Genomic DNA, 27,949 nt, shown 5'->3' on the forward strand with positions numbered 1-27,949 from the left:
CGATGTGGGAAGATTTGCATAACACCACCCAAATGTTCACGCAAAGAAAGAAGGCGTAACTTTATTGTTGCTGCCGTCGCCGCCACCATGTTGTGAAGACGCTGTGTGTTTCGTTGCGAAAATACTTTGTTTGGCCCTCCAAAAGTGGACTAGAAATCAGTGGTTAAGTTGTATTTACAACACTGTTCCAGAACACTTCAACCCAAATATTCAGATGTGTGCAGCGCATTTTATGGAGGACTGTTTCCTGATCCTGGGAAAGTAGCCTACAATGCCGGCTGTTCTGACTTAGACTGTAAGTACGTTTTCATATTTAAAGGATTTGCCACTGATGATTCAAATGCGAGTTTTGAGCAGTGGGCGGGGCATAGAGGAGAAACAATAATGTACAGTATGTGGAAAATAATGTGTTTTTTAACCTTAAACTGCATAAACACATTTCATTACACCAAATACACAAAATAATGTTCTTTTTAGCAACATCATATGACCCCTTTAAATCTACTCAGGATATAATTGTAAATAGCCTACTACAAGTGAAGGAACCACTGGCCACTCCCACAACTCCGCCCCTTTAAAAGAACAAGATCTTTCCACTGAAACTCATTAGTCATAGCCATTAAGGTGCCTCATAGAAACTCATTTAAATATTATTGCTGTTCTCTGAGAAGGATGTAGGACAACTCACTGCAAATGATATCACGTTAACCTATCAAACACAGACCGGCTTTGGGCTGTCTTGTAAACATGGCGATAATTTCTTCTTCTCTTTTATTTTTCACTTCACATAAAAAGTTATATGGCTTTTCAATATCCCCATCTTCAGGCTCTCTGGTTGTGCCCGGCTTCATCTTTGAGAACCACAGTTTTTATTGAATGTCCAGTTAAATGTTTATCAAGTTCCTCTTGTCAAATAGGTTATTTATCAACTTGGTGGATTAATCAAATGTTTACTGACTCAGATTCTGGTTTAAACATGTCAATGTATGTATTTACAATTGAAATCTCCCATATGCGTTAATTGCACTGCAATTGTTTACACTGTAAAATGTCATATTGTTAAACAGATGACCCTCTCTCTTATTTGTTTTAAGTTGTCTTATCAGGAAAGCATTAATTAGTTATTGTTGTTTAGCAAATACACAAATCCTACATCAGATATCAAATATAAACAAAACAAGATAAAACTACAACATACTGTAGAATAAATGAGCCATTAGAGCAACTGAGTCAACTGAAAAAAAAGTTTATAATTTCATAGGGGAAAATTGCACTTTAAAGACATTTTGGTCAACTTAATTCATCTTCACACCCATGATAGTTTTGTGAAAGCCACACATTTAGAGCTTTAACATTTGTGTGGTTTTGGTATTGATAAGTATTTAATATTAATGTCATGATAAAAGCATGAGTAATGGTTTAGCGTTTTGGTTTAATAACAACTTAGTAATACTTTTGTAAACAGTAACATTCCTACTCACAAAAGTGAATTTAATTTCAACATTGCCACTCACTCCTGCTTTCATAAGTGTGTACACATCTGAAGAGTCGTGTCTTTTTCTCCAAAGTGAACAAAGCTTGAACTGTAAGAGACATATTGACATAATATGATAGGTTACCACAGTTTCGCTCTATCTGCTCTCTTTCGCAGCATGTTTTGCATTTTTTAAACTAAAACTGTTTAACCTCCTCATTTACACCTATCAGTTTCTTACTTTCACTTCTGTGTACACTTGTTTTTGGATTGCGTCACTAAATTGAATCCTTATACAACCAGGAAATGGGCATCTAAAAATATTCTACATACGACTAGATTTTATGACCTGCAGTCGAAGTTGGCCTATATTGCTACCAGGACTTTGAATTCAGTAGTTTGTGTGTTCAAGTAATGGCCTACTGCTAACTACTGAAGAAGGAAGACTTGTAAATCTCTATTGTACAGTATTTCATTGAGGAAGTTTATAAACAATAACAGCAATGTTTTTCCAGACAATTTCCACATCCCTTGTGTGTTTTAAATATTAAGAAACATTTAAAATATTATGACTACATGTTTTGATAACTGTGATACATTTTAATGTTTCAATATGTGTATGTATTTAATTTTTTTTTTAATTATAGGATTTAAAATGAATAAAGTATATAAATAACATAATTTTTGCATTTTCCTCACTTGGATTTACTGTATGGCTTAAAAAAAAAAAACTAGTTGTGTATCACCCAAGTCATATAATTTGACAAGCAGATTTTTTTAGGTGAACTATTCCTTTAAGACTTAAGCATGCATGCATTATGGCCTACAGGTGTTTGCATTGGTGTTGTCAATGATTGTCCATTAAAGAGCATTTTTTACAGGTCTACATTAGGTTATCTATTAACATCGACAAATAGTCCCAACCTTTGGTTTAAACAATATTTTACCGGAAGCTACATTGTCTAAGTGCTACACAGAAAGCAGCTCCCATTTTTTCTGAGGACGCTAACCAATACCAAGATTGTGCCTTATCACCTAATGTCAGAATCCAGGTAGGTCAGCCCTTTTTCTCAGAACAGGGGAAGTTTCTACCAGGACAGAACATTCCAGCCGTCCTTGAAGAGGAGATTCAGTGTGTCAACACCCACCTCCATGCTTGAATGGTCCTTTGGTGATTTTGGAGATTCCTGATGTAATAGTCTGAAGGACAGTGAGCCTCAGTGAACACAAGAGAGAGCACAAAAGAGATTTTGAGGGAGTTTGAAAGGAGAAAGTGCAGAGACATGGCGGCTTTTGGTCTGGAGTTAGTGGGAGTCACGCTCTCGGTTCTTGGCTGGCTTCTCAGCATTGTGTCCTGTGCTTTGCCCATGTGGAGGGTCACCGCGTTCATCGGTACCAACATCGTAACGGCGCAGGTGTACTGGGAGGGAATCTGGATGAGCTGTGTGGTTCAAAGTACTGGACAGATGCAGTGTAAAGTCTACGACTCCATGTTGGCTCTTCCCGCAGACCTACAGGCGGCCCGTGCTCTGGTGGTGGTGTCCATCATCGTGGGTGTCCTTGCGCTCTTTGTCGCTATAGTGGGGGCCAAGTGCACCAACTGCATTGAGGATGAAGGAGCCAAAGCCCGTGTGATGATCAGCTCTGGTGCTGCTTTCATAACGGCCGCGGTCATGCAGCTTATTCCCGTGTCCTGGTCGGCGCACACCGTTATTTTGGAGTTCTACAGTCCACTTATTCCAGAAGCTCAGAAGATGGAAATAGGGGCATCTCTGTACCTCGGCTGGGCCGCCGCGGCGCTGTTGCTGGTCGGAGGCTCCATCCTGTGCTGCAGTTGCCCACCTAAGGATGAGACGAGGTATCCGCCGCAAAGTCGTATTGCCTACTCAGCCCACCACTCAGTGGCTCCAAGTACCTACAACAAGAGAGACTATGTCTGAGGACCTCAGAAGACTTTGATTTTTACTGTCTGTCTTTCATTGAAAGATAATTGTAAGTTGAGTTGGAGGTAACTCAAAATGTTGTTTACTTTTTCTCCATGTGAATATTTCTACATGCTGTTGTTTTGTCCAATCAGTGTCCATTGTCACTCCAGACTTTTTTTTAGATATATTTTAGCACCACTTGCATAAATCATCTTGTGTGGTACATTGTTTGGACTGTATGTTTTAAATCAAATTTGTAAGTTGATTTATAATGGGAAAATGTCAGTGGTTTTATTTTTGTAGTCTTTTGTGCTTTCATTTACAGTTTGAGCTTTAGCTGTTTGAGAATTAATATTTTTTATACTTTCATTTAGCCTAAAAGAGTAATAACAACTTAAAACAAAATGGAAAATCTTGTACTAATATGTTTATACTTAGCTTGAACTGCAATCAACTCTGTTAATATTTAGTTGTGTTTATGGTTTAGGCTATTTCAGTGGCATTCTCATTCTCTGAAACACTGTTAAAATCGGACAGAGAACTGTCTAGATATGGAAAATATCTACACAGTAGCTTTGGACTTTAGCGATGACTAACAGCCAGATCTGGACAACACAACAGAGAAACTAGACTGTGTGCAGGCACCTCCCAAAGTTTCGTTAGTTTATTGTTCATGTTTGTGTGTTTGTTGTTTATCACTAAATAATTCGAACATGTATTTGAATAAGTATAATTGATTTATAATTTAATTCTTGATTATCAAAAACAATTAACACCAATAAATTAAAGAATCTCCAATGTGTTTATTTCAGTTCTTTGATAATTTGTTGAGTTTGAGGGCTTTCCACACTGCGCTTAACCAAGAGTTATATTTTTAAACATTGGGTAAAGGCCACTTTTACCCCTGGGTTAAGCAACGTTTCACATGTTGCAAGATGGTTATCATGGTGACAGTGTAAAACAGTGGGGTGCTATAATGTTTTAGCAAACACTTATAAATCAAAGAGTGCTTACCTCATTACATATTCATGAGCTTTGTTTTTTTTATTTATTTTTTTATTCATGAGCTTTGTTTGTCACAGAAACTTACACGCAGTGACGTTCAGCGACGGCAAATGCGTTAACTGAGGAGAAACTCTAGTACTGTACACCTAATTAAATCGTTTGAAAGAGTATAATAAACAGATTTGTTAAGGTGAGTAAATAGGCTATCGTTTAAATGAGGTAACGAAAAATGTCAGTTTATTATACAAATCTATAACAGACTCCAACTCAACATAATCACGTATAGCTATATCATTTTCGCTAAATTAATAAACTAACTAATGAACGAATGAATGAAATTAATAGACTTAGCAGTGTTATTGCATTACTGCTTGACACTTGGACCGGTAGGCCTAAATGATAATACTTAATTCAAGATTAATTCAATTCAAGTTTATTTGTATAGCGCTTTTCACGATACAAATCGTTGCAAAGCAACTTTACAGCAAATTAGGTTTCTACAGTATTTAGTAGCAGCTTATCAGTGGTGACTGTCAGTAAATAAACATATGGCAGAAATGTACGGAAAAATACATAAGACATAATCAAACAGATGATGAACACTATTAACAGCAATTATTATATGATGCAATCAAACTTATAGCAAAAAGTTTTTGTAACATGTAACAAATAACAAGTTGCTATCTAATATAACACCCAGATTTTTGACTGTAACAGTACATCCGTCTAGTTGCAAATTGTAATCCAAGAGATTCTGTGTACTGTTATTTGGTCCAATAAGTAATATCTCTGTCTTATCCGAATTTAATAGGAGAAAATTATTGGTCATCCAATCTTTTACATTTTTAACACAACACTACTTAAGTATCTTAATACTTTTGTTCCGGCATTTCACCTGCTCATTTCGTAATTTGTAGTGTAAAAAGGTTTAATTGACGCTTTAAAAAGATTAATCAACGCAGACGCCATGTCTGATGCAAAAGTGAGGCTGTAATAGAGTGACCAGACGTCCCGTTTTTCCCGGGAAAGTCCCGTATTTCAGCTCTTTTTTTAGTGTCCTGACTTATTTTGAAAAAATCATGTTTTGTCCCGTATTTCAAAATTTCTTTACAACTGGGTGATCAGAGCGAGTAAGTGTTCTGTCGCGCGAAAACAGCCTAATCAAAGGTAAGTAAGCTTGTCGTAGAACCAAAATTTCCATCCAATCACAATTAGTTATGGATTAACTTGCAGTAAGTGAAGGCGGGATAGATAGGCGGAATCACGCTGAATGACACACCGCGCGGCCGCGCGATCCCAGTTCTGCGATCAATTCTGCCTGCACCTTAATTGTTAAATACACATACAGCTGTCAAAATGTCAATCATGTGGAGTATCTCACGTAAATACAGTCGGTTATGGCTTAAGTGAACGTAAACAGTTGGGTGAAACCGGATATGTGTCAGTATTCATTCGGTCTTAAAGGGACAGCAGCCTAAATAGCTACCTGTCTCTTTAATGTTAATCAAACAATAAAAGATGTTAAATAACGTATACATATTAAACCTACTGTATTAGAAAAACAAGTTTATTTAATATGTATCTATTGTATTTTTCTTACGGTTTGTAATTTGCTTTATTTTTATAAAAAAATAACTATGTATGTGTGTGTATGTAGGTTATATATATATTAATTTAGATATCATGAAATAAAATTTCTCATATCGTCTCGGGAAAGCAGTGTTGGGGTTAACGCATTACTAGTAACGCGAGTTACGTAATCAGGTTACTTTTTTCAAGTAACTACATTACTTTTTAATTTACAATAAAATATTTGAGTTACTTTTTCAAATAAGTTACGCAAGTTACTTTTGTTTTCCCATTTATTGATTGACAGCTCTCCTGTCCCCATGTTGAGAGAAAGCAGGAGTAAGTGCAAAGGCGTTGTGTGCAATGTGTAAACATGATGGTTGCTGTAGTTCTAGACCAGGGGTGTCAAACTCAGTTCCCCTGCTCCACCACACAAACCATGTAGTTTTCAAATAAGCCTGAAGGACGTGATTAGCTGGATCGGGTGTGTTTAATTAGGGTTGGAGCTAAACTCTGCAGGGCTGTGGACCTCCTTGACACCCCTGTTCATGCATTTACTCATCTCACATGCACAAAAACTTGTTCAGTATTCCTCAAAATGAATAAAAACAGTGAAATGCAAACCTGCTATAATTAAATGTATTAAATAACACAAATATCTTTTATGTATTTAATCCCATTTTATTAACCAATATCTTTGCTGCTGACCTTCAGTGATGCATATTAATAAGCAAAAGTAACTTAAGATAAACATGACATTTGTTTGTCTTTTTTTCTTGTTTTTTTTCTTTATTGCTAAAGAGTGTTGAACTTTCTTCTCCTGCATTCTATGCTTCATGCAATCCAGAATGGCTGAGGTTTATTAATTTCACTTTTTTGTGAAAGGGCTTTTACATTTGCCAAAAATATAAATTTTTATATTAAAAACAAACAAGCAAGCCCAGCCCAGATTAGAAAAAAGTAACGTGAAAGTAACATAATGCATTACTTTCCATTAAAAGTAACTACGTAATGCAGTTTTTAGGGAGTAATGCAATATTGTAATGCATTACTTTTAAAAGTAACTTTCCCCAACACTGTTGGGAAGACATATTTCCGATGTTTGTGACAGTAGTACAATCTAATGAATAAAATTTCCTCTCAGAAATCTCAGCACTCCTTTAAAATGGCATATTCTGATAATGTTTTGGGTTTGTTTCCATAGCATGCAAATAGCCTAGCTTTTAAGATATCATTCAGACACTAAAATAAACCATTAGTTACATCACTAATGCCTGTTTATCCTGTTTTATGATGCTGTAGACCAAGAAGAGGAAACAGAGTCAACAATAATGATTTTTCTGTACATCTGTAAAAACCCAACACCAACTCATACTCACAAAAACCAAAAACACACTTTTGAAGTCAGTCAATAAAATCCGTTCATCAACACTGTCTTGAATCTTTAGAAAGTTGGAGATCCCTCATATACAACATCACTAACATCTCCAGTGTGATTCAGGTGAAGTATTAGCCCTCTGCTCCACCCCCTTGATTATTGATTTGTTCCTCCAGGTGCTTTTTCCTGGCTGAGCCTGTTTCTCTACTCCACACAACGTTAGTAGGAATTAGATTACAAGGGAAAGCCAAAACCAGCATATTGTTCTTCTCCCAGCAGTGGCCACAGCAGGCAGGTGACGTGCACAAATCTGTATATCATCCTCTATGTCATCACGTTAAGGTCCTCCTCCACTCGCACCTGTCTCTTTGGGAATATAAAGGCTGCTTGGCTTCACAGCACTTTCACAGGCTACACAAAGAAAGGAAGAATTGGGACGCAGACATCTATATCAACATCTCAGCACTAGGTAAATGACATTCCTCCCTCCATTATTTAATCTTCTGTTAGTACAGCTTTTATTTGTGTATAACTCGTCACAACTAAAATACATCTCCTTTTCCTAGGTAAAAAAGTACCCCTAAACGGCATCATGTCGATGGGAATGGAGATCGGGGGCATTGCCCTGGGCATTATCGGTTGGATCATTAGCATTGTCACTTGCGTTCTTCCAATGTGGCGTGTTTCGGCTTTCGTTGGCGCAAACATCGTCACAGCACAAATCATCTGGGAAGGTTTATGGATGAATTGTGTCGTACAGAGCACTGGACAGATGCAGTGCAAGGTCTACGACTCCATGCTGGCTCTGTCTCAGGACCTTCAGGCTTCCAGAGCCATGTCGGTCGTCGCCATCATCTTGGCCATCCTGGGAGTGTTGATCTCCATCATGGGCGCCAAGTGCACCAACTGTATCGAGGATGAAGCATCCAAGGCTAAAGTGATGATCATCTCTGGTGTGATGTTCATTATTGCCGGCATCCTGGAGCTCATTCCGGCGGCTTGGGTGGCACACCAAACCATTCGGGACTTCTACAACCCGATACTGAACCCCGCTCAGCAAAGAGAGCTTGGGGCATCCATCTACATAGGGTTTGCCGCCGCTGCTCTGTTACTGATTGGAGGAGCGATGCTGTGCTGCACCTGTCCTCCACGGGAGAAGAAGTACAAGCCACCAAGAATGGGCTACTCCGCTCCACGCTCCGTCAGTGGTGGATATGACAGGAAGGACTATGTTTAAAAATGTTTTATTGTAGAAAAATACAAACAAAGAATAATTAGAAGGATTTGAAGATCTCACAGAAAGGGTGGAGATACTTCTGAAAGGACTCCGCAATGAAGGGTCATACGATGCTGTCAATATTTGCTTTTCGGCTGTTTAAGACTGGTGTGTGTGTGTGTGTGTGCGTGCGCGCGTTAAGGGCAGGTTTCGTAGGCTTACCTGTCAGGGATTTTGTGTTTATACATTTCATATACATTTATAATATTTTATATTCTGTTGTTTACATTGTCCTGTTTTTTGTTCAGCTGTTCTTGCTTTTTGTGTCATGTGATACCCAAAGGTCATCAAAGGCATAACATGGTGTATATACATTAAATGTATATTTAAAATTGTTCTAAGCAGACATAAATAGGCAAAGATATATGATGTGACAGAGACAGAGATATTATTTTAGGAAAACAGTCGCTGTGTCAGTCGGATGGCTTATCAGTCACTTATGTATGTTGGCAGGAAGAGGAAGACTTTAGCTCTTTACATGTATTTGCTTATGAAAATTTCACTGGACACAGAAACTGAACCTGTATTTTGTTTTTCCTTTTAGGTTTCAGTTTTTGAGGTTGTACGTCGTTTCCTTTCTGTATAGTTACAACTTTTTGTACAATTGTTTTATTATTCATAGATATTTTTACAGATTTAAAAGACATTCTTAAGTGTGTTTTCTAGATAACCAATTTAAATATTTGTCAATTGTGTTGCTTTTATATGATCAAAATTTAATGTGCGGAAAAGTAAAACAGTTCAATAGCTTATGTATAAAACAAATGGTCAGTTACAGCACACAATAGACTGTTGGAGTGGTTGTACCTGTTTGGCCCTTTGTTGTACAATTAGGGCAGTAATGTGACACATTCTGAGAGCGACCACTCGGTTTACAAACCTTAGGCAAGCTGTATTGTTTGCTATAGGTGGTGACAGACAGATCCAACCAAAACCAGTCTGATTAACTGGCAAGGAGAAGAGGGATGGGGTTTGGAAAGAAAACATATAAGGCACAAAATGTTTAGTTTACCTTATGCATATACTGGATGTCTGCATTTAATCCCATTGTAATTTCAAAATAAATGCAATAAACAGAATTTATGCTCTAAGAGTCGACTAGATCCTTTCAGCTGATGCACATTGAGCATCAAACAAAATATAAAGAAAGTTGCACACAAACTAAACTATGAATTCAAAATGAAATTCCACATGCTGCTTTAAGCACAAGTTACATTATTCCTGGTAATTCCTGCTAAAGAATATCTTCTTAGCAATTCATAAAATGTATAACTATGGATTGAAATGGAGACTCTTGGTAATGAGTTCTATTACAAAGGCAGGCAACAGGCCATGAAACCATGGTGAGTTGCAAACACATAACCCTAAGGGATATTAAAACAAGCCTGTGCTCTATAATGCTGTAGCCATAGAGACAATGCTTGTCAAGGTGACGCCCTCTTCTCCACCTGTCAGAGGGGGAGGGGAAACTCCACATAGGAAAATGACTCACCTGGTGTGTTAGCTGTAAGGCTTCCTTCAATGCAAAACTCATCTAGTGTGAATATATAGAACATTTGTGTAATTGTACATTTATTATTATTATTATAAATATAACAGACAGCAACACAAACATTATTGTGCTTTTGCCTGCATGTTGAAGAAATCCATTTGAACAACAATAAGTAAACCTTTGGGTAGAATTAAATAAATTGCTGCTGTTTTAGGTGTAGAGAATGAGGAAGAGTTTAAAGGCCCTATAAGAAATGAATGGGATTTACTTTTAAACTTATGTAAAGACTAAATATTTTACTCATTATGTATATGGTGACATATATACCCTAGCCTACATATATTTTATTTTGTGAATGACTAATGTCACATAATACATTTCAATAAAACAATCATTTTAGAAAACTCAATTTTAGTCATTAACTATGGGTGTTAGTGAAATGACAAGATTAGATATGTTGTGAAATGCGATTTATTAGGTAAGCATAAATACTATAAAATGAATGCAGCGCCAGAAACCTGACCTGCTTGCTTCCTTCTGCCCTGTTTTATCAAAGGAAAGAGCAGACGTTCACGGAAACTGAACATTGGAAGGTCACTGCAGAAGTAGGGAATTGGCAGATTATGATCACGTGATCTTGGGTCCCGTTTTCGCGAATGATTGTTTTATTTGACACCTGGCTGGGAATGAATATGAGACAGAGAACACAACAATACACATTTAAATAGGCTACATTTAAAATGTAGCCTACAAAGAGCCCAAATTTGACGCAAAAGTCTAATTTGTCCCACCAAATAAATATGTTGCTGCTATGTCTTTGTATGGGGGTTCAAAGGGAAATGACTGAGAAGAACTGACCCTATGCCATTTAAGCAGACTTCCGCCAAGCAGTCTCGAGAAACATAAGCAAATATATCTCCTCACCTGCTATGGTTTCGGTCACGTGGTTTCATTTCTACACTGCAGGTGAACTAGAACAGTCAACAGTAATGTGCTTTGTAACATAGTTCCATATACTTCAGTTAGATATCTCCAGGAAAATCCGTGCCGTTTCCAAGATCCTGCTATAACTTTATTAAACTATTAGCTAAGTGTAATACTTAATAAAAACATTACTGTTCCCGTCATCCTTTGTTAATTTGCAAAACAGAAAATAAAGTCAATTCATTCACAAAACTGCATATTGTCATATGACTGTGAGCAAACATTTATCAGTAATAAAACTGGTTACAGAGCAATATATTATATCATATTATAATATCATACATTTTTTGCCTTCAAATAGGCTCATAAACACAAGAAGAGGAAGAAGCAGTAAGAAGAAAGAAGAAGAAAAGGGGGGTGGGGGGAGGAGTTTGCAAGTGGATGTATCCAGTATCCAAAAATGTGCTGTTTTCAAAGTAAATGTTCCTTTTTTTTGTGAGAATTCAATGTTATATTTAAAAACTACACAGTAACTGCACATAATGAGAGGAAAAAAATAGTTTTCATTGCATTTTATATATGTATTTTATGTGATATTGCAGATGCTTTTATCCAAAGCAGCTTACAACTGGGGAACACATCTCAACTCTGAAGCAATCTGTCACAGCCAGCAATATCCATAGTATACAGTGTTTTTATGTTGGCTACATTTGTGTAAAACTGAACTAAGCGACTGAACACATATTCTAAGCTACTGCATTGCATCTAACCTTCAACCAAAGGTAATTTTGTGTGGCTCAACATCACCCTGCAGCACCCATTATACACTAATAATGTAGTTAATTTTCTCAAAGGGACAGAATGAGTTGTATGACATCACGTCACCACCTTTATGGAACATATATATAGATGTGTTTTGGAGTGTTTATCTTAAAATATAATTGTAAATATTATGATAAAGAAATATTTCCGTTGCATATCTGACCTTAACCTTTGAACCTGTCTCCTTTAGTTTACACTGAGTGAATAATAGCTGTAATCAAACATAATACTGCATTGATTAGGGAGAAGAAGGCGAAGAAAATGCCAGGAGTGAAATTTGTCCTCTGATTATCAATTTTATGGTTACTTTTTTATTTGGCAAGATAGATCCTGTTGCATATAGACTGCAAATCATTCCTTTTGTTAAAAGTCTCAGTCTGTTGACTGGAAAGAATGAGGTAAAATTGCTACATCCGCTTTTCTGTAACGCTCTCCCATGAGGGGAGGAAACCACTTCACATTCCTGAGATAATCAACACTGCAGGCTGAGAGAATTATGCTTACAGTATATGCATCTAAAATTGTATTAATTCATTTTTAAATGATTTAGCACATTATATAAAATGTATATAATTAATAGAATGTGATTAATCCTCTTTGAATATATATATAATGATTGCTTTAGAGAGTTACAAAATACATAATTTAATTTGAATATGTCTGTTAGAAAAATTATTCTACAGAGTTCTTAACTGGATATTTTTTTTTAAATCAGTGAATATTTACATTAAAGCAAGTACCAATACCTAAGTTGACTGATAATTGTATGCACTGTATGGGGAAAAAATCAGTAGGAATACAGGAAGGGTACAGGTAATTTTCTGCCAGTAGTTTACTTACATTTTACTGACATTTACTGACATGACCACAATGCAATGTGTAATTCAAAATACGAGGAAAACACCTGTAAAAAATCAATACGGAAAGTTCCTTCATGTATATTACTGTATAGTGCGCCCTATTTTTCAGTCTTTTCTTAGAGTGTGGGACAAATATGTTTCTCAGTATGAAAAGTAGGCTAAATACTGGTAAGGTCTTAAAGGAGGAGTTGTTGTAAGTATGATCTCTTGATTAATATAATAACAGAGCATATACCATACATAAATCTTCGTTCTAGTTTTTTATTTTCTTCATGTTCATGGTGACTTCTCTAAATTACACTGTTCAGTAAAAAACACATAATGCTGTCAAATGATTAATCGTGATTAATCGCATACAAAATAAAAGTTTTTGTTTGCATAATGTATGTGTGTGTTCATGTATATTTATTATGTATACATAAATACACACACATACAATATATATTTTGAAAATATTTACATGTATTTACATCTCTATATCTATATTCATATAATTTATATTTTAAATAAATATATTTAATATATAAACAACCTATTTTTCTGAAATATATATACACGTATGTGTGTGTATTTATATATACATAATAAATATGCACAGCACACATACATATATAATGTAAACAACAACTTTTATTTTGGATGCAATTAATCACGATTAATCATTTGACAGTACATTCTTATATAACCATTTCTAGAGATTGATATGCATAAAGTGTATTATTCAGCAGTGCTAACATGTTCTTTTTTCTTATTTTTTCTCATTGTGTGTGTGTGTGTCCCTTCTGCATGTGCCCTCACCATGGTGACTGTGATCATTAGCTGCTTTATCCCCACTGCTGGGTTGCCTATGGCAGCAGGAGACATGGAGGAGGCTGAAGCTCTCACTCTGTCACTTTCTTTTTAGATGCACATAAACAAGCAGTTGGCCCTCTTAAGTTGTCTTAAATAAGAGAGGGACATGAAAGCAGTTAACCCTAAATAACCCTCCCTGATGAAACAAGGGTGTAACTACAGTACACTGTAAAAAAAAGTCAGTAAAATTTACGGTAAAAAACCGGCAGCTGTGGTTGCCGGAATTTTACCGTAAAAAATAATGTCCTGTAAATGTGGGAAAACATGTTTAATTATTGGTTACTTTGAACCAAGAAAGGTATACAAACTACATACAAACCATTAAATGTTCCCAACAAAATATGTTTTAAAGTACTCAGTGTAATAGGCCTAAATGGTCTTTAAACTTCCCATAATGTTTTTATTTGAGGATCTTATTGATAATACTGTCATACTTCTTCTTTTGATTTCTACTGCCTATTATTTGCTGTGGAATATTTTGTCTTGTGTCCATTTAGTCATGCCATTGTGTGTAGACTTCCCCTTAATTTGGCTTTCTGCATGTCAAAACATGTCTTCTTTGTTTGTGGGGCAAAGTTAAATTGTATTAAATATTGTCAGGTCTAATTTAAAGGTCATTGTATTGGAAGGATTGTGCTAGTTTTGTTATTAAGAACGTTGGTGGGAGCTTGTTTGTGACGATGATATGAAAATCTTTCACATCCATTTCACAGTCTACATTCAAATGGCCTTTGCAACATTTATATAAAGAACTGATGTCAGCTGATAAACTTAAAATGCATAACTTCAGTTCTCATTTGCTTAGGCAGAGGTGTTTTGACATTGCCATTTATCACTGAAAATATTTAAGTGATAAAGTTTGATTTAAAATTATATTGTTTAATAATAAATGTCTTGATATTAAAAGTAAAATCTGAATTAAGATACTAATTATTCATTGAATTAACCCTCATGTTGTGTTCTGGTTATTTTGACCCAAGGATTTTCTTTCCCATTGCACTAAAAATTACTGACTTTGCTCACGCAGTATACACCACCACCATCATCATCATCATCAACAACAACAACAACAACAACAACAACAACAACAACAACAACAACAACAACAAAGACAACAACAAAGGATCTTAATAATAATCATAATAACAATTATTATTATTATTATTATTATTAGATAATGAGAAATAATAAGAAATAAGCTATTTTTGTAGGCTTGGAACCAAATTAGATAAAGAATTTTCAGCAAAAAGGGTTAATATGTATAGGGCTTATCCTAATGTAAGCTTAACAAAAATCGTTCCATTTAAATTTTTTAGCTTTTCTTAACGATTAGTTCTCTTCTTTGCAGTGCATGAAAGCAAACGGTCAATTATAAAGGCTGTTGTCGTGGTCTGTGGCGCCACTATCTGGTCATACTGGTCCATAAGCGTGCTTACTGATTTATCCAAATATATTTTCCTCTCTTTGTTTTATCTTGCCCTACTTTAATTGATTGTCTCTCGTGTACGTGCGTAGTCATACACTAAATATTATTTCCAAAGTTGTGGTGTGTGAAATTTCACTATTTTTGCAGGCATATAGACGCACGACGTAGTGACATCACGAACTGGGTTGTCGTTCTGCGGTGTTGCCATGACCGTTTATTTTATGCCTCTTCAGGTTGTTGTTGTTTTTCCCACTAAGTTGCTTATAAATGTCATATTAAACATATATCATACAATTTCATGTGAATAGAGTCACGTTTTTAGGATTACTAGTGCTCAAACTACCCGAATGATGTGTATGCGTATTAGTAACTTATAACGTTAGATGTGAGTGCAAAAGAGCGATTGATTTAGCTGGCTAGTTGTGTATGTGACACATTTACAAATAATTGTTTTTGCAAAAGAACTGGAAATACATTTTAACTTCTGATAAGTATTTAGTGTATGTTTTGTACACGTTTCAATTATACGTTTATGTTTATTTTATTTTTCCAGAGAGATCTGGCAACACTGTGGTGCGGTTTCCCTTGTGTTAGCTAAACAACATCACGACCTTTAAAGTGGCCAACCCCGGTCGAATGAAGTCCGGACACAGGTTTTAGCATGTCAAATTTTGCCATGAGTGCCCTGTGCCGTATTTTAACTAGGGGAGTGTATTGCGGCCCGTCGTCTTGTTTATCTGTAACGGGATTTCGGGATTTTTGCAGCGGAGTCTCGCGACTGGACCGTGCTGGCAGTGACAGGTGTTGCACCTTTAATGTTCCGGTTCAAATACTGTTAATTACACAGGACTAACTTACATGTGTGAGAGAGGGCTGCTACATTAAAAAGTTCATTAATTTTATTTTTTTTAAAGTAGATATCCATGCATTCTGTACCGCATTAGTAAATTAGTCAGGTGTAGGTATGTTATTAAGAGGGGGGAAAAAAGAGTCAAACCAAAGCAAAAAATCTAATTATATAACATGCGTTATGTTCTGTTTTGGCTATTTACAGGTGATGGTCACATAAATAAAGGTATACATTAGCTAGAACTCTATTCTTATGATTCTATAAACAAGGCCCATGTATGTAGTCAACACATATCTTTTCTTAAAATAACGTGTTATTAAATCCTGATCTCTTCTGAAAGCAAGCTGTCATAATTGTCATTGTTTTGATTGTGTGATAGTCTTCATCTTTGTTTGCTTTGCGCTCTCTTAGCCCTGTAAATTTGACCTACGATGTGTTTGATGGGAAAGGAGACAGCACGCCATTGGTGTTTCTTCATGGTTTATTTGGGAGCAAATCAAACTTTCACTCCATAGCCAAGTCCCTGGTTCAGCGGACTGGCAGGAAGGTATGCCTCCGGTTTCTCCAGTGGTTTAGAGGTGCTGTGGGCGTCAAAAGAGTCTGTGCGAGTGTCCTGACTGTATTTTGTCTAGTTAGGTGCTGACAGTAGATGCTCGCAACCATGGCAAAAGCCCACACAGTCCTGTCTTGACCTACGAAGCAATGACTCACGATCTGACGCATCTGCTTGGACAGCTGCACATTGGGAAGTGTGTCCTGATTGGACACAGCATGGGCGGCAAGGTTGCAATGACAACAGCTTTGTCACAGGTATTACATGCTGTATAATTTATTTCATGCTTGTACTGTATGTAGCATATTGAAACATCTTTTAGGTCTTCTGTTAGGCTAAGGGTCAATGACATGAAAATGCAATTCATGCATACAGTGACTTGAGTGCATTCCTTTTATGAGGATGATTTTAAATGTATGAATTAAAATTAATTCTGATATTTTTAAGGGGCATGAAATCAAAAACTGCATGGTGATACAATTGCCATATCACAATGAAGATAAAAAGACTCATTTAAGTAGTATGGCGTTGTTATTTAATATAGTATTATGTTTTAGAAATTAAGCAGTTTTGGATTTTTTTTCTGCCAAATCAAAATCATGTGGTACAGCCACCATGCAGAAACATGTAAGAAATGGTCAACCCTCTCAGTACTGTGTGCCAAGTTCAAGAAGTCAAATAAGAAGTATCTTATAATTTTACATTTTCATGACAAGACAAGGTTAGTTTGGGTTATAGATAAAAATACCATGAAAATAGATCTTGGTAGTATACAAGTCTTTATAAAAATATAATACAGTTCAAAAGTTAGAGGGGTCAGTAAGTTTTTGTTGTTTTACTTTTATGAAGCAAGGATGCATTCAAATTTCAGCTTTACATTACAAAATTGTATTACTTTTTTATTATTTTGTCTATCTAATGCAGCTTAGTTTAGTGGAACGTTTGGTGGTTGTGGACATTAGTCCCTCTCCGACTTCAGCCCACACCAGTTTCCATGCCTACATTCAGGCAATGAAAGAGGTGAAGATAGCCAGTAATATCCCACGTTCAACAGCACGAAGACTGGCTGAAGACCAGCTCAGGAAGATAGTTAAGGTAACCGTATTAATTAACTAGAAGAGTTTGGACTTTTATCAGTTAATGTTTTTATCGTTTGTGGTGTTTTTATTGCAATTATAGAATAAATCACGCACATTTATGTTGCTTGCAGGAGCGTTCAGTGCGTCAGTTCCTCCTTACTAACCTGGAGGAGCAAAATGGTCACTATGGCTGGAGGATTAACCTGGAAGCCATCTCAAACCACCTAGAAGACATCATGGGTTTTCCTGATTTTAATAACACCTATGAGGGTCCAACTCTTTTCTTGGGTGGCAGTAGTTCAGCCTATATAAGGTAAATTTAACCACTACTTGTACGTTCACATGTGCTAACTGAATCTCTTTCTATTACTTGTGAATATTTGAATGTCTTAAATGCATGTTTATTTAAAGCTGCAGTTCGTAACTTTTTTTGGTTAAAAATGATCCGAAATCAATATTTGAACAAGTACATAACCAGCCAGTGTTCAAAACTATCGCCTTACTTTAGCCCGATTCCCAATGGTTAGTTTATAATAATGTTTTCTAATTTGAGTGGTACGGGTAGGTTTTCGCGGGAAATTCGAGCATGGCACTGCGTCATTACGTCACGTCTGTAAACATAAAGAAGTTGTCCCGGCTACTAGGCTATCGCATGTGAGGATCCTGCAGGTGGCCGATCGTTTAAAGCCTTTTCTCACAGCAGCCAGAATAATTAAATGTATAATTTTGATGGCGGATTGTAATCCATAAAGGATTATGTGTTTATGAACACAGATGAAGGAAATTAAATTATATTCCAGTTATAAATGTGCTTCTGATTACAGATAGCCTGGGATTACAAAGATTTGTATTTTAAAGAAAACCAGTTCGAAGGGAGCACAATTTGCTTTTTGGGTTAAAAGAATTTCTTAATATGAAATTGGAAGAGTATGACAATTAGATTAGACTGTGCAGAAATTTATCATACAATTTCATGTGAATAGAGTCACGTTTTTAGGATTACTAGTGCTCAAACTACCCGAATGATGTGTATGCGTATTAGTAACTTATAACGTTAGATGTGAGTGCAAAAGAGCGATTGATTTAGCTGGCTAGTTGTGTATGTGACACATTTACAAATAATTGTTTTTGCAAAAGAACTGGAAATACATTTTAACTTCTGATAAGTATTTAGTGTATGTTTTGTACACGTTTCAATTATACGTTTATGTTTATTTTATTTTTCCAGAGAGATCTGGCAACACTGTGGTGCGGTTTCCCTTGTGTTAGCTAAACAACATCACGACCTTTAAAGTGGCCAACCCCGGTCGAATGAAGTCCGGACACAGGTTTTAGCATGTCAAATTTTGCCATGAGTGCCCTGTGCCGTATTTTAACTAGGGGAGTGTATTGCGGCCCGTCGTCTTGTTTATCTGTAACGGGATTTCGGGATTTTTGCAGCGGAGTCTCGCGACTGGACCGTGCTGGCAGTGACAGGTGTTGCACCTTTAATGTTCCGGTTCAAATACTGTTAATTACACAGGACTAACTTACATGTGTGAGAGAGGGCTGCTACATTAAAAAGTTCATTAATTTTATTTTTTTTAAAGTAGATATCCATGCATTCTGTACCGCATTAGTAAATTAGTCAGGTGTAGGTATGTTATTAAGAGGGGGGAAAAAGAGTCAAACCAAAGCAAAAAATCTAATTATATAACATGCGTTATGTTCTGTTTTGGCTATTTACAGGTGATGGTCACATAAATAAAGGTATACATTAGCTAGAACTCTATTCTTATGATTCTATAAACAAGGCCCATGTATGTAGTCAACACATATCTTTTCTTAAAATAACGTGTTATTAAATCCTGATCTCTTCTGAAAGCAAGCTGTCATAATTGTCATTGTTTTGATTGTGTGATAGTCTTCATCTTTGTTTGCTTTGCGCTCTCTTAGCCCTGTAAATTTGACCTACGATGTGTTTGATGGGAAAGGAGACAGCACGCCATTGGTGTTTCTTCATGGTTTATTTGGGAGCAAATCAAACTTTCACTCCATAGCCAAGTCCCTGGTTCAGCGGACTGGCAGGAAGGTATGCCTCCGGTTTCTCCAGTGGTTTAGAGGTGCTGTGGGCGTCAGAAGAGTCTGTGCGAGTATCCTGACTGTATTTTGTCTAGTTAGGTGCTGACAGTAGATGCTCGCAACCATGGCAAAAGCCCACACAGTCCTGTCTTGACCTACGAAGCAATGACTCACGATCTGACGCATCTGCTTGGACAGCTGCACATTGGGAAGTGTGTCCTGATTGGACACAGCATGGGCGGCAAGGTTGCAATGACAACAGCTTTGTCACAGGTATTACATGCTGTATAATTTATTTCATGCTTGTACTGTATGTAGCATATTGAAACATCTTTTAGGTCTTCTGTTAGGCTAAGGGTCAATGACATGAAAATGCAATTCATGCATACAGTGACTTGAGTGCATTCCTTTTATGAGGATGATTTTAAATGTATGAATTAAAATTAATTCTGATATTTTTAAGGGGCATGAAATCAAAAACTGCATGGTGATACAATTGCCATATCACAATGAAGATAAAAAGACTCATTTAAGTAGTATGGCGTTGTTATTTAATATAGTATTATGTTTTAGAAATTAAGCAGTTTTGGATTTTTTTTCTGCCAAATCAAAATCATGTGGTACAGCCACCATGCAGAAACATGTAAGAAATGGTCAACCCTCTCAGTACTGTGTGCCAAGTTCAAGAAGTCAAATAAGAAGTATCTTATAATTTTACATTTTCATGACAAGACAAGGTTAGTTTGGGTTATAGATAAAAATACCATGAAAATAGATCTTGGTAGTATACAAGTCTTTATAAAAATATAATACAGTTCAAAAGTTAGAGGGGTCAGTAAGTTTTTGTTGTTTTACTTTTATGAAGCAAGGATGCATTCAAATTTCAGCTTTACATTACAAAATTGTATTACTTTTTTATTATTTTGTCTATCTAATGCAGCTTAGTTTAGTGGAACGTTTGGTGGTTGTGGACATTAGTCCCTCTCCGACTTCAGCCCACACCAGTTTCCATGCCTACATTCAGGCAATGAAAGAGGTGAAGATAGCCAGTAATATCCCACGTTCAACAGCACGAAGACTGGCTGAAGACCAGCTCAGGAAGATAGTTAAGGTAACCGTATTAATTAACTAGAAGAGTTTGGACTTTTATCAGTTAATGTTTTTATCGTTTGTGGTGTTTTTATTGCAATTATAGAATAAATCACGCACATTTATGTTGCTTGCAGGAGCGTTCAGTGCGTCAGTTCCTCCTTACTAACCTGGAGGAGCAAAATGGTCACTATGGCTGGAGGATTAACCTGGAAGCCATCTCAAACCACCTAGAAGACATCATGGGTTTTCCTGATTTTAATAACACCTATGAGGGTCCAACTCTTTTCTTGGGTGGCAGTAGTTCAGCCTATATAAGGTAAATTTAACCACTACTTGTACGTTCACATGTGCTAACTGAATCTCTTTCTATTACTTGTGAATATTTGAATGTCTTAAATGCATGTTTATTTAAAGCTGCAGTTCGTAACTTTTTTTGGTTAAAAATGATCCGAAATCAATATTTGAACAAGTACATAACCAGCCAGTGTTCAAAACTATCGCCTTACTTTAGCCCGATTCCCAATGGTTAGTTTATAATAATGTTTTCTAATTTGAGTGGTACGGGTAGGTTTTCGCTAGATTCATGTGTTGGAGCCGCGCCGACTCACAACCCACGCAAGCTAGATAATTCCGCACACAGCTGCAATTCCAGGTTTTCAAACAGAGATGGCGACAAAGAGGCAAAATTTACGGATTGCAGCTTTAAGCATACATCTGTTTTCTTGCTATGGACCCCTTGTTATTTTCTTAGCTCGGAAGATTACCCTGAAATCCAGAGGCTCTTTCCGTGTGCCGATATCCAGTACATCCCAGATGCCAGTCACTGGATTCATGCTGACAAGCCTTTGGATTTCATCAGCTCCATAATAACCTTCTTACAATCATAGTCCTTGTCTCAGGAAAGGATACGCACAGGTGGGCCCAATCATAAAGGGACAGTGAATGAATTGTAAGGGTATGGACCAAGATGACTTTTAATGAGTTAAATCTAGTCTCTTTCCTTATAATGCACAACTGAATCGTTACACAATTCCTGATAGTTAGTGTATTCATTTTTTAATGTGGTATTTGCACTGTGGCTTAACATAGTACATTAAATGCAATTCTATCAAGAGGATATGTAGAAATCCGTCCATGACTTTCAATCAAGGACATTTGTTTGTAGCTCTCAAGTGTAACATGTTACATAACAATGGATCCAGTGGCTTTAAAAAACAAAATACTTTACCTTCATGAAATTACATATCTTTCAGTATTATGATTTTAAAATGTTTAATTTTATTTTTTCCATAGCTAAATTATAATTGGACTAGATTTACATTTTTCCTTTTTTAATATCTTACATTTTTTAAGCATATTGTTGACATGGACACCCTTTCGCTGTTCTCTGATAAGAAATACAAAGATGTCTATGCAACAGTGTGTGACTTATTTAACTGTTTCCAGCTGAAAGCATCTCTCACAGACTCATCTTGAGATCCGATAAGACCACAACACTTTGACGTACAGCCAAGGCTGTGTTTGAATTTTTACTCTTTTTCTGGAAACAGAAAATTGAATAGTTTGTGAAATGTTTTAATTAATGCTATAGGGCATAATAGATTAGCTTTCTTTGTTGTTCAAAAACTGTTGAGCCTGTGTTATAAGTTAAGTGTTTTATTAAAACAGTTTTGTATGGCTTTACAACAAACAAAGATGCTGCAATGTAACCAAGACACCTTTCAGAGCATCAAGAGTTATGATATCAGGTACTACATTTCTGTTAAATACAACTGTTTTACTAGAAATCTTTCCTTTTTTTGGCCCTGGGTCCTTTTTCTTTTAAGCCCCTTGTTCTGTGTTTTAAAACCAGTTCTGTGTATTTAACGAATAATCAATAAGCAGATCAAATACATAAGCATGTGATTAAAAAACCTGTTTCGGTGCTTGTTCGACTATTAGATGTCGCACAGTTTAACTTTTTTGTAACATGTACAGATATGTTAGTGTGATTTATCACAGAGAGAGAACAATGTGCCTACCTCTGCACACTGTTTGTCATTTAATCTTGGTAGGTTTATTAGTTATCTGTAGGTTTATCACTATTATGAATAGTTATTGACGTACCAAAGCAGGGGGTTATGGAAAGATTTTCCTTGACCAGTCGTGTGCTGACATTGTGTGTTGCACACATTTAAGAATAAACGTACATGTACTGTTTTTGGCAGTCTTTAGTATAAAAACTGCTGTTATAAGGGGATATTTTTGTTCATTGTGAAAGTGTCGATGTTTGTAAATGAGTATTTTGTATATTCATATACAGTACTGGTTATATAAATGTATACTATATTAAATATATATTTATGATTACAATATCGTAATGATTGATAAATCAAGAAATATGCTGCAAAATGACATATCCTTAATGTAAGTGTGTGTTTTCTCATGTCACGTAATAATTGTAGTGAATGTGGTGGAACACTAGAGCAGTGTTTCCCAACCTTCCCAATTCTTTTTTAATATTTTAAATTGCTAAAATGTTCAAAAAAGCATCTTATTATATAATATCCATTTCTGATGTCGCAAATAATTAAAGATGCACCGAAATTCCGGCTGCTGAAAATTTGTTCACCGCTCAAGTTTCACTTTCACGTGGTGTTACGCTCTGAGTATTATCCCACTCTATGCGTGTGCGCTCCGCTCAGTCGAGCGCTCCACTCATATACCATTCATGCTCAGGGCCGTCGCTAGTGGGGTGAAAGGTGGTGACAATTATAGGGGCCCACGGCTAAGGGGGGGCCCTCGGCGATCTCAACCGACTGGTTGAGGCCAGCCTAAATAGACGCTTAGGACAGATGACGGGACACTGCTGCTCCTCGTCACGAAAGCCTTGTTTTTAAGCCTTGCCAATTTAAACATTCAAAAGAGTTTAAAGCATTCAAACACAAGACGCGGAAAAACTCCACTGAGTACTCGCACGCAGAGAGCCGCGTCTCACGGACAGCAACACCGAACCGAGCTCTCCTTCGCGTCCTCCTGCACCTGAACGAACAAACACAAATCGCAGTTTAAACATGCAAACAGAAAAAGATGTGAAAGAGCCCAATTCAGCACCCGCGTGCGGTGTTCTGTGCGCACAGCGCGCACGCAGAGAGACGCGTCTCAAAGCGCTTGAACACCGAATTTGCCTCTTCTTGCTCTTGTACCGACAAATACATACAAAATTATGTCAAAATACCCATCCTGGAGAGTATCCTCGAAAAAGCTGTCGGTTATGTCTTAAGTGAAAGTAAACAGTGGAGAAAGAAATCGGATGTGTATCATTATAATGGATGCATTGTCTCTTAAAGTGACCTCGCCTAATTTACTAGCTGCTGTAATTTTAAAGGGATAGTTCACCCAAAAATGAAAATTTGATGTTTATCTGCTTACCCCCAGGGCATCCCGACTGACAGACTGCAACGGTTTGAGTTCAAAATCTTTGTGTTCTACTGAAGAAACAAAGTCACCTACATCTTGGATGCCCTAGGGGTAAGCAGATAAACATCACATTTTCATTTTTGGGTGAACTATCCCTTTAATCCAAGAAAATGAAAAAAAGAAAATCACTCACTGCACTTGACTGAATTACTTAGTAGTTTTAACAAGGATTAATCCACAGTCGAACCAAAAATTATTCAGACACCAGATATAATTTTTGATATTTTTTTACTAGTGGGTGCAGGACACTATAGTTTATTTATTTAAGTGAGGATAGCAAAATAAAGTGATCTGTGACATATTATACTCAAAAATTCTTAATACTTTGGACTACCAGTGAAATTGATAAAAGAAAAATTTGGGACCAAAAATTATTCAGACACTTTGACCTGGCCATGTTTTGCTTATGTGTTTTTTCTTTAATTGCTAATGCGACCTTTTTACACCACAGACTGAGCAAAGATGTTGAAGGTGTCTGAATACATTTTGGTTTGACTGTATATTTAATCTTTACATTGAAGACTATGCAGTGCTATTTTACATTTAATTATTCGGTTTCTGTACCTGGACACCTACAAACTTGAAAAAAACGTAAACATTGTGTAAATAGCACAAATAAATAAATAGAATGAACATACAAATTAAACCATTTCAAACAGGGCCCACTGGTACAACCTGCACCGGGGCCCCGCAAACCCCAGCCACGGCCCTGTTCATGCTCATCGGAACAACAAAGTCCACTCTAAAATCGAGCCGACAGGAAACATCTATGTAGTAGGCCTACAGTATTGTTTCTGTTTGCAATAGCCCTACTGTGCTGTAACATGGTGTGGTATATGGGCAACTCTGGTAACGCTGCCCTCTCATTCATTGATCTGCTAACCGCTATGTTATGCTCACTTGTTCTGATAATAATAGCTTTCTAGGTCTAAACATTATTTGGATAATTGGTATAAAAAAAAAAAACATTCTCTTAATAGCCCTACTGTTGGACCTACCTGAAAAACTAAAAAGCAGTTTATTTCATTTGTAGGCCTGTTGTTATTTTTTATTTGTGCTATCATTAGTAATTTCTTTATTTGTTCTTATTTTATTACTGACTGCTTACTTGTAATATTTTTATTCAATTCAAAGTTTGAAATCAAGCTTTCTCGTGCTACTGCAACAAAATTACCCCACTGTAAAATCAAAAATACTCTTAAGTAAGCAAAACTTTGTGAGATAGCTAGTTATAATGTTAATTAAACAATGTTTACATATGAATAAAAGCCTACATGAAAATCTGTCATATAATTTGGTCTCTTCATTAGAAATTAGCCTACTGATTGCCACCATTGATGGATGAAAAATGTAATAATATTAAAAATATCTGTATGACCGTATATTCTGCAGTTCTTCCCTGCTGTACCGAATATCTATACTTTTCAAAGTATCATATCGAAGTTAGAAATTCAAGTATTGTGACAATAAATTTTGTAGGGTGCCACAAATTTGTTAAAATTTCCAAAGGGTGCCGCGACTAAAAAAAGGTTGGGAAACACTGCACTAGAGTCATAGCACTGCCATTGCTTGTGATGTCTATTCACACACTATTTGTTGTGTATTTGTGTTTACATGGAAATGTATCTTTCAGAATTACGTATTCAAAACTGAAGTTTACTGCCAGTGATTAGCAGCAGTGCTAGTTCAATGTTTTTTCCATGTTACCCAGCTAACAGGAAACATTCTCAGAACTTTAACATTCAAGCATTCTTAGAAAATTCCAGTGGCGTTACTAGAATGTTCATTCAGTTATTTGGTCTTTAATTGTGTTCTCAAAACATCAGCACAAAAACATTCTTCATGGAGTGTTTATTTCCTGAAGCATTGTAGTTGGATCTTCGTGGAACATTTTTAAACATTACTACTTGTTTGAACATCCAAAAGTAATGTTTCCATAGTGTTTACAAATTATAAAACAGAATGTTGACTTAACTTTTAAAACATTTTTTTTTAAATGGATATATTGAACATTTAGAGAACATTCAAAAAGTTTTTATAATTTAATGTTAGCATTAGCAAAACATTCTTAGAAGCTGTTTTTGTTAGCTGGGTACTTTATTCTGCTAGATAAAAACACTGACTTGGGTCTTTATTGATCCTGTGAAAACATTTTTTTTAAGATCTTGCCTGAACTTTTAGCAATTCAGTGGACTGTTTCATAAAGCTAGATTAACTCAAAACATTTTCATTTTAAGTCCCTCATTCTTCCTTATGAAACAGCCCTTTGATTTGAAGAATGTACATGTATGCAATACTAAAGAGATGAATCGGTTGAGAACGTAATGCGCAGACATTTATGATGTTTTTCTAACAATATATAGTATCTGCTTAGCGTATTTAGAAAGTACTGAAATTAATATATAGAATTTGGATTTGTTATCTTGGCACTCGCGGTACTTGATATATTTTCATTGTACGTAATGTATACTTAAACTAAATTAGAGAGTCAAACTTATTCTTGTGGCTTCATGCAGTATTGTTTGTTTGAAAGTGAACGTAACTAAATGTATTGTTACTATTTGATACACAGTGATGCTGGTTCTTTGTTTTATTGCTCTAATGTCATGAAAGAGTGTGTGATCATTCAGGCAGTAACAGTATGAGTCCACGTTGAACCGTTTGTATGGGTGTATTGCCTTTGCATGCTAGAGTGTATCTGTGTGCAGATTTGTTACTACTCAATAAATGTACAAGTCTTCAACCTGCTTATGTGATTGATTTGCACCGCCTTAATAGATATTTTTACCACATATACAATGCTGTAATTCCACTGCTTTAGTCCTATCGGGGCAGCGGCCGTTGTGAGTAAACACTTGTTCTTTTCTCATTTTCAATCTTTCCATTTAGGAAATTGTTGGGGAAAAATAGCACACAGGTGACGTTGCAGCTGTAGTTTCATTCCAAAGTTGGCTGCACGGTTACTGTCAGAGCCTCTTAAAATAGGCTTAGCATCTAAACTGTTATTGAATTCATAATAATGCTAAAATATTGGCATTTTTAAAGAAAAAATATGTTGTTTTGCACAGCAACCATCATGCATAGGTAAAATGGGGTGGTTACATACAGTACTGTGGATATGCAGGAAATACCAACTGATGGTGAACTTTTTTTATGTTGGTTGGTGAAAACAGATCTAGGTATTATGCAAGTATAAAGTAGAACTCTGTCACTTACACTACTCTTAAAAAAGGTGTTTTGTTTTTTAGATGAATACTTTTTTCCTCAAGAATGTATTGATCAAAAGTGACAGTAAAAATATTTTTAATATTACAAAAGATTTTTATTTCAAATTAATGCTGTACTTTTAAAATTAATAATCATCAAAGAATCCTGAAAAAGTATGCTTGTAGTTTCCACAAAAATATTAAGCAACACAATTGGATCATGTGACACAGAAAATTTAGCTTTGCCATCACAGGAAGAAATTACATTTTAAAGGGGTCATATGATGCGATTTCAATTTTTCCTTTCTCTTTGGAGTGTTACAAGCTCATGGTGCATAAAGAAGATCTGTAAAGTTGCAAAGACTAAAGTCTCAAATCCAAAGAGATATTCTTTATAAAAGTTAAGAGTCAGCCACGCCTAACTAAAACGGCTCGTTCTAACACGCCCCCACATATCTACGTCATGATGTGGGAAGATTTGCCTAACGCCGCCCAAATGTTCACGCAAAGAAAGGAGTAACTTTTATTCTCGCTGTAGTATTGTTGCCGCCACCGCCATGTCGTGAAGACGCTGTGTGTTTCGTTGTGAAAGCTAAACTACTTTGTTTGGCCTTCCAAAAGAGGACGATATCTGCTTCTTCATGCC

The 27,949-nt window shown here is 36.2% G+C and overlaps 3 protein-coding genes across 5 annotated transcripts; all 3 read left to right on the forward strand.

Annotated features, from left to right (window-relative positions):
• The first annotated feature begins 2,263 nt into the window (after positions 1 to 2,263).
• On the forward strand, positions 2,264 to 3,562 carry cldn3d (claudin 3d). The gene has a single exon (XM_016501454.1). It carries the CDS (start codon positions 2,758 to 2,760, stop codon positions 3,412 to 3,414), a length of 657 nt encoding a protein of 218 aa, XP_016356940.1. The 5' UTR covers positions 2,264 to 2,757; the 3' UTR covers positions 3,415 to 3,562.
• Positions 3,563 to 7,703: 4,141 nt separating this feature from the next.
• On the forward strand, positions 7,704 to 9,188 carry LOC107699992 (claudin-3-like). Of its 2 annotated transcripts, none has more exons than XM_016501455.1 (2): positions 7,704 to 7,823; positions 7,920 to 9,188. In XM_016501455.1, exon 2 carries the CDS (start codon positions 7,944 to 7,946, stop codon positions 8,586 to 8,588), a length of 645 nt encoding a protein of 214 aa, XP_016356941.1. In that variant the 5' UTR covers positions 7,704 to 7,823; positions 7,920 to 7,943; the 3' UTR covers positions 8,589 to 9,188. The 2 variants fall into 2 exon arrangements, with proteins under 2 accessions (XP_016356941.1, XP_016356942.1); XM_016501456.1 differs by having other exon boundaries at positions 7,704 to 7,820; positions 7,918 to 9,188.
• Positions 9,189 to 15,579: 6,391 nt separating this feature from the next.
• On the forward strand, positions 15,580 to 22,900 carry abhd11 (abhydrolase domain containing 11). Of its 2 annotated transcripts, none has more exons than XM_016501540.1 (6): positions 15,580 to 15,804; positions 16,265 to 16,400; positions 16,490 to 16,663; positions 17,331 to 17,501; positions 17,617 to 17,798; positions 21,390 to 22,900. In XM_016501540.1, the coding sequence occupies exons 1-6, from the start codon at positions 15,665 to 15,667 to the stop codon at positions 21,523 to 21,525; spliced, it is 939 nt and encodes a 312-aa protein (XP_016357026.1). In that variant the 5' UTR covers positions 15,580 to 15,664; the 3' UTR covers positions 21,526 to 22,900. The 2 variants fall into 2 exon arrangements, with proteins under 2 accessions (XP_016357026.1, XP_016357025.1); XM_016501539.1 differs by lacking the exons at positions 15,580 to 15,804; positions 16,265 to 16,400; positions 16,490 to 16,663; positions 17,331 to 17,501; positions 17,617 to 17,798 and adding exons at positions 18,737 to 18,961; positions 19,421 to 19,556; positions 19,646 to 19,819; positions 20,487 to 20,657; positions 20,773 to 20,954.
• The last annotated feature ends 5,049 nt before the right edge of the window (positions 22,901 to 27,949 follow it).

This window comes from Sinocyclocheilus anshuiensis, unplaced genomic scaffold (genome assembly GCF_001515605.1).
Source record: "Sinocyclocheilus anshuiensis isolate Anshui unplaced genomic scaffold, SAMN03320099.WGS_v1.1 scaffold1023, whole genome shotgun sequence".
Classification (NCBI taxonomy): domain Eukaryota; kingdom Metazoa; phylum Chordata; class Actinopteri; order Cypriniformes; family Cyprinidae; genus Sinocyclocheilus; species Sinocyclocheilus anshuiensis.